Here is an 11,938-nt window from a genome sequence, read left to right as displayed (position 1 = left end):
TCTGGGGTTGGAATGCCAGACAAACGGAGGGTTCCTTGGGGTAAGGCAGGCGTTGTAGAGTCAGGGAATCCTGCCACTGTTTCTGCATATATTTAAATCAGTTCTGGGTGTCATAATCTTGTCCTCCTACCCCTACACAGTTACTTCTGTGGAGTGGGAAGGCTGTTGCCTTCTATCAAATGACCTTCTATCAAATGACCTTATGTAGACTAACAACAGAATCAGTTGTTCCCACCTCCTGGAAAACATGGTATTACAAGCATCCCCGGCTTTTTGCAAGTTTGCATTGCACCACGTTGGTACCTGTTTTCACTAACTTAAAGAAATTGGAAGAGGATTTTCACTTTTATGGGAAAAGGTGAAAAGTGAAACTAGTGTTCGGCATTTGTTTTGCAGTGAGCTGTTACAGGGTAGCGCACACACCAAGCAGTGAGTGTGGCGCCACCAAGCTCCTTCCCCAGAAACCACACTCAGCGGCTCAGCATCAAGTGAGTGAGCATTTGTGCTTTATCTCAATTTATTTTGTGCATCTGTTAGCAAGATGTGTCCTAAGATATCAGAAAAGCCTAAGGGATTATTTTTTGCATCTGGGAATGCCTAAAAAAATTTTCATACAAATTCATGGTAATTGTTTCTTTGCTTTATGCCAGTTTTACTTAAGAAAGGTATCCTAGGAATGCTCTACTTTCAGATAGCAAGTGGGTGGGGGTGGGGGGAACATGTGTAACAAAGGAAGTGTGAATCTACCAGGCAATTAACATTATGTATGGACTGAATAAAAAATATTTCTTGCATGTACAAGTGTTATTTGCTATCTTTCAAATGTTTGTGGATACTATTATGATAAATGAAACACAAACCTTTAAAAATGACAATGAAGCTATAGTTGCTTTCTGACAGTATGTTTCTTTCAAGTGATGGATATTAAACATACAACTAATGTTTATGAAGGAGTTACTAGAATTATTGCAATTACAAGTGTATACACTTGACGGGAACTGGATGGATTTACAGTGAATAAGAGGCTGGAGGAGTCTACACAGAGTGGCTTCAGATCCTGGAGATTCCAACTTTTAATTAATCCAACTTTGATCAAGCTGGAAAAAGAATTTCTGAAGATGGAGAGATGGAAAAGAAGTTTAAAGAACCAGATTGTATTGTCAGTTCTGCCATCACTTTGACCAATTCTTTTTTTTTTTTTTTTTTCTCAACTGTATTGCCCCTATTCCTTAGTGAGTCAGAAACGCTGCCTAGCTGCAGCCCAAGAATTAGCATTTCCCTTCTGGGCTCTCATGGCACTTGTTAAAAGTAGAAGAACCCCTTATCAAAATATGCTAGAATTCATTATAGCTTTTCCTCTGTCGCACAGATGGAGAAATCTTTGAGGTTAGAATCCACATTTCTTTGATCTTTAATGGCCAGTGATAAGCAGAGTGTGTTGCTCATGGTGAGTGATCAGTGAATCTTTATTTAATTGGATTATTATGAGGGTAAAACCAAATGGAAAACATGTATAAAGTCGTTTATAAAGTGTGAATAATATATATAATATACATGTATATGTAAGTGTCTAGCTTTGGAGATGTGACTTACTTAGTGGTCTGTTGGTATATGTAAATTATCAGTAAAATTATTTTTACTTTCTTCATCCTCCTTCCATTTACTCTACAAATATTTACTCTTTGAGGTGGTGAGCAGAGGATAATTGGAGAAAATAAATCAGTTGGAGCAACAGCAACAGCAAACATCAGAGTCATTGCTGTGATGTGTCCTTGGAGGAAACATAAGACTTGCAACAAGAAGCTGAAACTAGGAACCTAAAGACATCCTCTGATTTGGGTAAGGGGCACCTCAGCAAGAAAGAAATGAACTTTTCAGAAAGTCAGAGGAAGGGGCACCTCTCTTGAGAAGGGGTTAGCCCGAGGTAATACTGGAAGTACATGATGAGAACCAACAGACCACTAAGTGAGCCACGTCTCCAAAGCTAGCCAATCTGTATCCACCAAATGAGCCCACAATTTCCTGCCTTGTGTATTTCCACATAGTAGACTTGTAAAAATCTTGACAGTTGTGGTAAATTAGTAGTTTTTGTTGTCTTAAAGTAAGTGGGGCTAGGAGTACTCCCTTGATGCGTGAAGTCATTGTAGTTTACTGGGAAATGTAGTTTGCTAAATTAAAGTGTATTTGCAGAAACAATTTGGCAGCATATATGTATTTTTAAGTAGGCTCCACACCCAGCTTGGAGCTTAACATGGGGCTTGAACTCACACTCCTGACCTGAGCTGAGCTAATGAGTCAGATGTTTAACTGACTGAGCCACCCAGGCACTCCTTAGGAGAATATTTTCAATTGGGGGTGTTTTAGAAAATCCAGGATTGGGGCACCTGGGTGGTTCAATCAGTTAAGCATCTGCCTTTAGCTCAGGTCATGATCCCAGGGACCTGAGATTGAGCCCTGCATCGGGCTCCCTGCTCAGCAGGGGAGTTTGCTGCTCCCTCTCCCTCCCCTGGCTCATGCTCTCTCTCTCTCTCTCTCTCTCTCACCTTTCTCTCAAATAAATAAGTAAAATATTAAAAAAAAAAAAAAGAAAGAAAGAAAAAGAAAATCCAGGATAGGTGAAAGCTAAGAAAAAACCATGAGTCTGAGGTCAAAGTAACAGGAGGGCTTTTTTTTAGATTTATTTATTTATTTTAGAAAGAAAGGTGGGAGAGGGACAGACGAGAGAATCTTGAAGCAGACTCCCTGCTGAGCGCAGAGCCTGAGACAGGGCTCAGTCTCAGGACCCATGAGATCATGACCTGAGCCGAAACCAAGAGTCAATGCTTTGCCAACTGAGCCACTCAGGCGCCCCAACTGAAAGGCTTTTAAAATTTCAGATTGTAGTTGGGAAGGAAGGGCATTGGAGCTGATGTTTCATCCCAAAGCTTTCAGGAATTTTATACACACACACATACACAGGCACACACACAGGTGCGCACACACACACACACACACACACACACACACACACACACCCCTGGGCTGGATAATATCTCTTGACCAGAAAACACTTCCTGGCTGCTGTCCTTGAATCGAAAGCCCATGTACTTCCTTGTACTGAAAGTCTTACTTCTGGCTCCCCAGGCTCTGGGCTACTTTCAGAGTTCTTGTAGCTGCCAGTGGGTATGGGAAGCACCTCCACGGTGGCCTGAGACAGCCAGACCCTGAGCACTGAGGACTCACTGTAGTTATAATGCAGAAGCACAGAGGAAACAACCTAAAGAAATTCAGCAGTGATCTTCCTACCCAGCCTGGTACTCTGCCTCCTCTCTGTATAGACCTGCTTGACTGAAGTTGGCCAGGCTCCTCAGGCTCATCATAGTGCCTTGTGGAGGCCTTTAAGCCTCTGCATCTGGCCCCGTAGCACTGCCTTGACTGTCTCATTGCGGAGCGTAAGGATAAAGGGACTGAGAAAGGGGGTGAGGACCGATGTCACCAAGGCTACGGTCTTGTTGACTTCCACAAAATGTGCTTTTCCAGGCCTGACATAAAGGAAGATGGTGCTGCTGTAACCAATGAAGACCAGGGTGAGGTGGGACCCACACGTAGAGAAAGCCTTCTGACGGCCGCTAGCAGATGGGATCCTCAGCACAGTGGTCACAATATAGCCATAGGAGATGAGGGTCACCAGGAAGGAACTGAGCACAAAGGCCAAGGCCATCATGAAGTCCCAGAATTCCAGCAGGCTGGTGTCTGAGCAGGACAGCTGCAGCAGAGGTGCATGGTCACAGAAGAAGTGGTTAATGATGTTGCCATGGCAATAATTGAGATAAGCCCGGGAGATGACAGTGGGCACCATGACTAGGAAAGGAGCTGCCCAGGCAGCCCCTGCCAGCCCTACACACATAGCCCAGCTCCTCAAAGTGTCATAGCGCAGTGGGTGGCAGATGGCCACAAAGCGGTCAAGGGCCATGTCTGACAGGATGAGGAAGGAGGTGGAACCCAGGGAAAAGTAGAAGTAGAACTGGACCATGCAGCCAATGAAGGAAATGACGTTATGGGTGACCAGCAGGTCTGAGAGCATCCTGGGCACTGCAGTCATGGTCACCAAGATCTCCAACAGGGAAAAGTTACCCAGAAAGAAGTACATGGGTGTATGTGGGTGGGTGTTGGCTATGACCGTGACGATGATGACAGTGTTTCCCATGAAGGCAAGAAGATAAAGCGTGAGGAAGGGCCCATACAGCAGAACCTGCAGCTCACCAAAAGAGGAGAAGCCCAAGAGGACAAATTCAGAAGGGTGGCTCAGATTTGCCATGATCCTGGAGTTGGGTCCCTGCATAGAAAGGAAACAGGGACAGAGATGGAGAGGCAGAGATAGCAAGACAGAGAGACAAAGGAAGAGAGAGAGAGAATATCATTGACCATGAAACAGAGACAGAAAGAGAACAGGGAGAGCAAAACAAAGTCAGTGGTCAGATATAAACGGAAAGAGAGATAACTACATGGGAATATGAGAGAACCATAGACAGGGGGTCATAGAATTAAGAGCATGAAAGCCATGGATAAGGAGAGAGACAGAGAGGAGTGGATTAAGGAGGACAGCAGAGTAGCAGACATCAACATTTCAGGAGAAGGAAAGAAGGAAACAAAAGAACACAGAATTAAGAGAGGAAGACCAAATGTGTGAGAGGGAGAGACAGAAAAATATAGGGAGGGGAGGAAATATGGAAAGAAAGGGAATTATTGTAAGTCACCCTGAAATCCTGGAGTAAAGGTTGATGCTGTGGGCTTCTTGTTATGACTCAGAGACTGTGTACCAAGATTCCTTTTGAAGGGTCCCTTCAAGTCTTTCTGGGCTATCTCTCTTTTGAGGACCTTCACTCATTCACATTTTTCTAGCTATGATCATGAAATTAATGGAAAGAAAGAGTTTTGAGTTAATAAAGTAGCTTCCTTGGACAGGGGCTCTAATATGTGCTTGCTAAGATGGAGAGTTGAAAAGATACACAGGGTCATGGAGATAAGCCTCAGAACCAGGTGGCTACCCTGCCAGTGACTAGAAGGTTGTTAGCATCCTACCTCATGCTTTGCTGCTACAGTGTCTCCCCTCCCCTCCTGACTCCTGTCATTCTTACATGGTGGTTTGGGGCACAAGCTATGAAACTGTGTTTGAATTCTGATCTGAAACTTACTTGTGGGAATTAATCTGCTCTTTATAACATGCTCTCTGAACCTCAGTTTACTCAGCTGTAAGATGAAGATAATGATGGTACTGGCTTCTAGGATTATTGCAATGATTAAATGAATGAACTACTTAGTAAGTGACTGGCACATACCCAGTGCTCCACAAACAACTGTTGTCATTTTTATTGTTATCGTATGGCTGCCAATGGTCTCAAATTTTTCTGGCCCATCACTGCTCAACACTTCTTTAGGGCCAATATGTGAGGTGTGTAAATATGTATGTGTGTTTATGTGTGTGCAAATATTTCCACAACTTTATGCTGCCTTAGAATTTAAGTTCACTAAAAGGATACTTTCAAAAACTTCCAATTGTCAAAGGAAATAAACACTATAATACAAACTATCAGAAGTGGAAAGAGCAAAGCTGTATGTAGTTATTCTCTGGCCCTCTCTCCAGCCCTATAAAAGCTTTTCTAATGCTGTGACTTGGCCACTAGCAATGGTATTCCAGTTTAAAGAAGAGGCTTTGTCCCTCTATTAGCTTCTATCCATCCTATTGATTAAACCGTAATAGTAGGTCTGAAATCTACACCCAGCACTGATGATTTCAAACCCAATCCTTATGTCTCTGCTCTACAGGAGCTCAACCCATATGGAAGCCTAAGCCACTCACCTTAGCCTCTAAGTGTCTTCTTCTCAAGCTGTTGACATTAAGAAATTCACATCTAGAGATTTCTGCCTAATCAGTTCACTCTGTAGCACGAATGACATGAGATATGTCGTTCACTGCTCTTGGGTAGTATCTTACAGCTGGCAGGAGTGGAAAGGGACTTCTGTACAGCTGGAATGGCACTACTCGGTAAATGACTCCTCAAGCTACAATATCTCCAACCCTGTGCTAATTTCCTAATTAAAGACTGACCCTGTATCACCACAAAGACCAGGGCAGCAATATTGATGAGGGGCAGGAACACGGAAAAGAAGTTCTTCTGGAGACCAGAGGGGAAAGGTGCTGTCTTTGCCCCTTCTTTCCCAAGGATGAGTGTTCTCGGTTCTCTCTACCCATCATGTCTCCAAGCTTCTGGTTTCTTGATGTGATTTAGAGGTGAGCTTATGCTGGATGGGAAACAGACTCCAGCAGAGTGTTCTTCAGGGGAATGATGGGAAAACAAGTCGTCCTCTGGGGATTATAAGGCTCTGATATTATTCCTTAGAATAATGAGCAGTCTTATGTTCTGAGAAAGTAACATTTGAGAAAAAGATCTGAAAAGGGATAGAGACCTAGATACACCTCAGCAGCAGGTGGCTTAAGCTGGCATGGCAGTGCCTACTCTCTGATCCTTCCTGGACTAAAATTATGGTAGACTGGGTAAATGGTCAGGGTTAGACAGTTTCATTTGGCGATTTTGTCTCACTCCCAGATCCAGGATTTTGAGATCAGGAGAAGTAGGGACTATAGGCACTGGACCACATCACCCTCTTGTCTGAATTCTCCAGTGTTATCTGTATAAGTTGGACGATCAAAACAGTAAGCTTAAGGAGAGATATCTTCCTCTTGGAGGCAGGGCCCCTGATAGAAATATTTTGGGAACTGGGTAGCCTGAAGGGCCTGTCTCTGACTTTTGTGAGAAGATGTACACCTTAGGGATGAAGGCAATATGATAGAGAATCAAGCTACCCAGTTAACTCTGAGTGACAGTCCTTCACCTCAGAGTTCAGACTTTGTGGATGTCACCCAACTTAGCCCCACCCACAGACAAATAATAACAAGGGATATGAAGCAAAAGACTTCCCATGAAGACAGCGCAAATGGGTCCCAAATGTTTAAGACCCACAAGGGCCAGACAGAGTTGGCCCGGCAATCTTTCTGTAGGACCTGAGTCTGGAACTGAGTTTTCAGGACAGAGCTTTGATTGCAAAGAAGATTTTAGGTCATTCTGGACAGAAATGGGGGATGATGATAGAAGGGAGCATATTGCTACTCCCTCAACACTAGCATATACTATTAAAATCAATTGAAGATACATGTTTGGGTCTTTGTCTGAATTCTCTGTTCTATTTCATTGGTATATATATCCATTGATCTACATGATCTTATGTCAATAACACACTCTCAATTATTGTAGCTTTATAGTGAGTCTTTAAATAAGGTTTGTGAGGCCCCAGGTTTGTTCTTTTTAAAAATTATTTGGCTATTCTAGATCCTTTATATTTGTGTATAAATCTTAGAGTCAGCTTTTCAATGTTAAAAAAAAAAAGCTCCGTGGATTTTGATTGAAATTGTCTTGAATCTTTAGACTAAGTAAGAATTGGCTTTCTAACAAAATTGGGTCTTCTGATTCATGAAAACAGAATATTTCTTTCTTTTCTTTTAAAGATTTTATTTATTTATTTATTTATTTGACAGAGAGAATGACAGCGAGAGAGGGAATACAAGCAGGGGGAGTGGGAGAGGGAGAAGCAGGCTTCCCGCCTAGCAGAGAGCTCGATGTGGGGCTTGATCCCAGCACCCCGGGATCACAATCCGAGCCGAAGGCAGACACTTAATGACTGAGCCACCCAGGCACTCCGAAAATAGAATATTTCTTCATCTATTTAGGTCTTCTTTAATTTCTTTCAGCGATGTTTTATGGCTTTAATTCTTGCACATAGTTTGTAAAATACATCCCTTAGTTTTTCATGTTTTTGGATTTTATTGCATATTATAGATTTTATTTCCATTTCTAATGTTCATTGCTAGAATATATAGCAATATAACAGATTTTTGTATATTTAGCTTTTGTCCTGTGACTTTGATAATCACTTATTAGTTCTAGTATTTTTTGTGGACTTCTTCGGATTTTTTACATATAGGATTATGTAATATGTAAATAAATAATTTTATTTTTTAATTTTCTAACTGTATGCTTTTTTTAAAAGATTTATTTATTTATGTTGAGAGAGTGAGAATGAGAGAGAGAGAGAGAGAGTACATGAGAGGGGGCAGGGTTAGAGGGAGAAGCGGGCTCCTCGCTGAGCAGGGAGCCCGATGCGGGACTCGATCCCAGGACTCCAGGATCATGACCTGAGCTGAAGGCAGTCGCTTAACCGACTGAGCCACCCAGGCGCCCTCTAACTGTATGCTTTTAATTTCATTATTTTGATTTATTTCATTAGCTAAGACTTCCAGTACAATGTTGAGTAGAAGTGAGAACAGATATCCTTGCCTTCCTCCCCATCTTCCCTAAAGGGAAAGCACTGAGTCTTTCATTCCGAAATTTCATGTCAGTGCTAGGTTTTATGTTAGATGCTATTCATAGTTTGAGGAAGATACCTTCTGTGTCTAGTTTGCTCAGGGTTTTGATCAATGGATGTTGATTTTTGTCAAATACTTTTTATGCTCCTATTGAAATGATCATGTGATTTTTCTCTTTACTTCCATTAACATGGGAAATTATATTGATTAATCTCCAAATGTTAAACAATACTTGCATTTCTGTAGTAAAGTCATGACTTTGTTATAGTATACGATTATTTTTAGATATTGATGGATTTGATTTTCTAATATTTTATTAAGGATTTTTGCATCTATGTTCACTGGGGATATTGGTTTTTAGATTTATTTTCTTGTGATGCCTTTGGTATTAAGATAATTCTGGCCTAATAAGATGAATTGGGCAGTGTTCCCTTCTCCCTAATTTTCTAGAAGATTTTGTGTAGGATTGGTATTATTACTTCCTTAAATATTTGATAGTGTGTACTAGTAAAGTAATCTGAACATACAGTTTTCCGGGTGGGAAGATTTTTAATTATGCATTCAATTTATTTAACATATTTAGGAATTTTCAGTTGTTTAATGTCTTTTTGAGTTAGTTTTGGTAACTTTTATTTTTCAAAAGATTTTCCATTTCATCAGTTTTCCAATTGATTTCTCTTTTAAGATATCTTCATTTTGTTCTCTTCAATTTAAAAGTAACTAAACTTTTGATTATAAGTTTGGATGGTAGTGAAATCAAGAGTGCTCCTATCATACAGTCTTAGAAGTTGTGCAAATCAATCCAAAACCTTTGAAGTATAATTTGGTGTCGATAAAAACAATAGGTACAATATATCTACCTTTTGACTTGGAAATTCTAACTCTAGGGATTTGTACCAGAAATAATAGTACCTATGGACTTATAAATTTCTAAGAATATTTATAACATTTTTTATAGTAAAAAGGTAAACAAAGGGAAAAATCGGTCAAGAGGTCCAGATAATAAAGAATGGGGTATTCATATAATGGAACACTATGCAAAGAAACGAAGGAAAATGTGTTGATATGAGAAATTATCTTTTTTAAAATTTTTGGTTTAATTGTATATTTTTGTTTTATTGAGATATAATTGACACACAATGTTACATTAGTTTCAGGGCTACAGTATAGTGATTTCAACTCTATACATTATGCTATGCTCACCACAAGTGTAGCTACCATCTGTCATCATGCAACACTATTACAATACCATTGACTATGTTCCCTTTGCTGTACCTTGCACCCCCACGACTTAGTCAGTAGCTGAAAGCCTGTACCTTCCACTCCCTTTCACCATTTTGTCCATCCTCCATCCCCAACCCCTCCGGCAACCACTGGTTTGTTCTCTGTATTTATGCATCTGTTTCTACTTTTGTTTTGTTCTATTTGTTTTGTTTTTTAATTCCATTTACCAGGAAAATGATATGGTATTTATCTTTCTCTGTCTGACTTATTTCACTTAGTGGAATACCCTCTGGGTCCATCCACGTTGTCACAAATGGCAAGATTTCATTCTTTTTTAATGGCTGAGTAATATTCCTGTGTGTGTGTGTGTGTGTGTGTGTGTGTGTGTGTGTGTGTGTGTGTGTGTACACAACATCTTCCTTATCCAGTCTTCTATTGGTGGACACTTAGATAGCTTCCATATCTTGGCTATTGTTGAAATGCTGCAATAAACATAGGGGTGCATATATTTTTTTTTGAATTAGTGTTTTTGCTTTCTTTGGGGAAACACCTAGTAGTGGGATCATATGGTATTTCATTTTTTAATTTTTTGAATAACCGCCATACTGTTTTCCACAGCAGCTATACCAATTTACATTCCCACCAATAGTACACTAGGGTTTTATTTTCTCCACATGCTTGCCAGACTTGTTATTTCTTGTTTGTTTGTTTTAGTCTAGCCACTCTGACAGGTGTGAGGTGACATCTCATTGTGGTTTTGGTTTGCATTTCCTGACAACTAGTGATGCTGAGTATCTTTTCATGCATCTGTTGGCCATTTGTCTTCTTTTGAAAAATATCTATTCAGGTCCTCTGCCTATTTTGAAATTGGGTTATTTGGGAGCTTTTGGTGTTTGTTGTATGAGTTCTTTATATATTTTGATACTAACCCTTTATCAGGTATATTATTAGCAAATATCTTCTTCCTTTTGATTTGGTAGATGGTTTCCTTCATGTACAAAAGCTTTTTATTTTGGTGTAGTCCTAGTAGTTTATTTTTGCTTTTATTTCCCTTTCCTGAGGACACATATCTGAAAAACTGTTGCTAAGACTGAAGTCAGAGAGATTACTACCTATATTTTCTTCTGGGAGTTTTATGGTTTCAGGTCTCACATTTTGTGTTAAGTTCATTTTGAACTTATTTTTTGTGTATGGTGTAAGAAAGTGGTCCAGTTTCATTTTTTTTCACATGAACTGTCCGGTTTTCCCAGCATCATTTATTGAAGAGAGTTTCTTTTCCTCTTGTATATTCTTGCCCCCTTTGTCATATATTTACTGTATAATCAAGAGATTATTTTGAGAATATGTTTTATATACTGTTAAGTGAGAGAGAATATGTCATAAAACACATTTCCACAGCATTTCCTATAAAGAATGTGCAAATACATGCTTAAGAAATTTCTCTAAGATTATATGGCAGTCTGGTTGGGCTTGGCAATGTGAGGAAAGGGAAGGAAGATTATTTCCACTTTAGACCTTTTTGCACCTATTAACAAAAGATTTAACAAGCATATTACAAATGAAATCCAAAATCCAGATAAATGTTTTGTAACTGTCACTTTTTCTGTCTCACTCTAATATAAAGCAGACTTACAATTTACATTTGTCAGTTGTTCTAGGTTGTAAATATAACTGCCTACATTAGCTGTCCTTATGCTGTCCCCACTTTGAAGTGCCCAGCTGGCAATCGTGGACACGCCACAGAAATAAATGGCTGGTGGAATCTTGCTAGAATGCATACAGATGCACATATGTTCAGAAGATTGGAAAGCTGAGACAATAGCAGAGAATGGAGTGGGATTTGGGGTAGAACCTCTCCCCTTTTCTGGAGGGTCCTCAGGGTTAGGATCAGGAGCCTCTCTCTAAAATTAGCAAAGGAGGAAACAAGTTTTGTAGGGAATTTCTGGTGAAGTTAAGGCTTTGGGTGAGACCAGTGTGCATGCTTTTTGGATATTGATGCACATTTTAGAGGTCAATTGGGGGATGTCCTATTGGGGGTTGGGGGATGATTTTTTTCTCTGAGTAGCTAGAGTGTCAAGGCAGAGGCTAGGATATAGGGTAGAGGCGGCGATCTGCTTAGTGTCTGAGATGTCTTTTCAAAACCTAGATTTGAGACCCTTGAAAAGACAGTCTTGTTATTGAAAGCCTCTGATTGGTGATATATCATGTTTTCTCATTAAGCAAAACCTTTAGAAAGTTCTGACACTTAATTGGTCAAAAATGGGAATAACTTAGAAGTTTGTTCTGTTCTCCCCAGACTGATTGCTTAGGGAT

The 11,938-nt window shown here is 40.2% G+C and overlaps 1 protein-coding gene across 1 annotated transcript; it reads right to left on the bottom strand.

Moving 5' to 3' along the window:
* Positions 1–3,355: 3,355 nt before the first annotated feature.
* On the bottom strand, positions 3,356–4,297 carry LOC113911838 (olfactory receptor 6V1). Its single transcript, XM_027574706.1, has one exon. It carries the CDS (start codon positions 4,295–4,297, stop codon positions 3,356–3,358), a length of 942 nt encoding a protein of 313 aa, XP_027430507.1.
* Between the last annotated feature and the right edge of the window lie 7,641 nt (positions 4,298–11,938).

Source organism: Zalophus californianus, chromosome 12, assembly GCF_009762305.2.
Source record: "Zalophus californianus isolate mZalCal1 chromosome 12, mZalCal1.pri.v2, whole genome shotgun sequence".
Classification (NCBI taxonomy): Eukaryota; Metazoa; Chordata; class Mammalia; order Carnivora; family Otariidae; genus Zalophus; species Zalophus californianus.
This window is presented reverse-complemented; position numbering and strand designations above follow the sequence as displayed.

What these genes read in the sequence shown, in the direction of transcription:
- LOC113911838 (XM_027574706.1), bottom strand. Translation starts at nt 4,297, where the DNA reads ATGGCAAATCTGAGCCACCCTTCTGAATTTGTCCTCTTGGGCTTCTCC.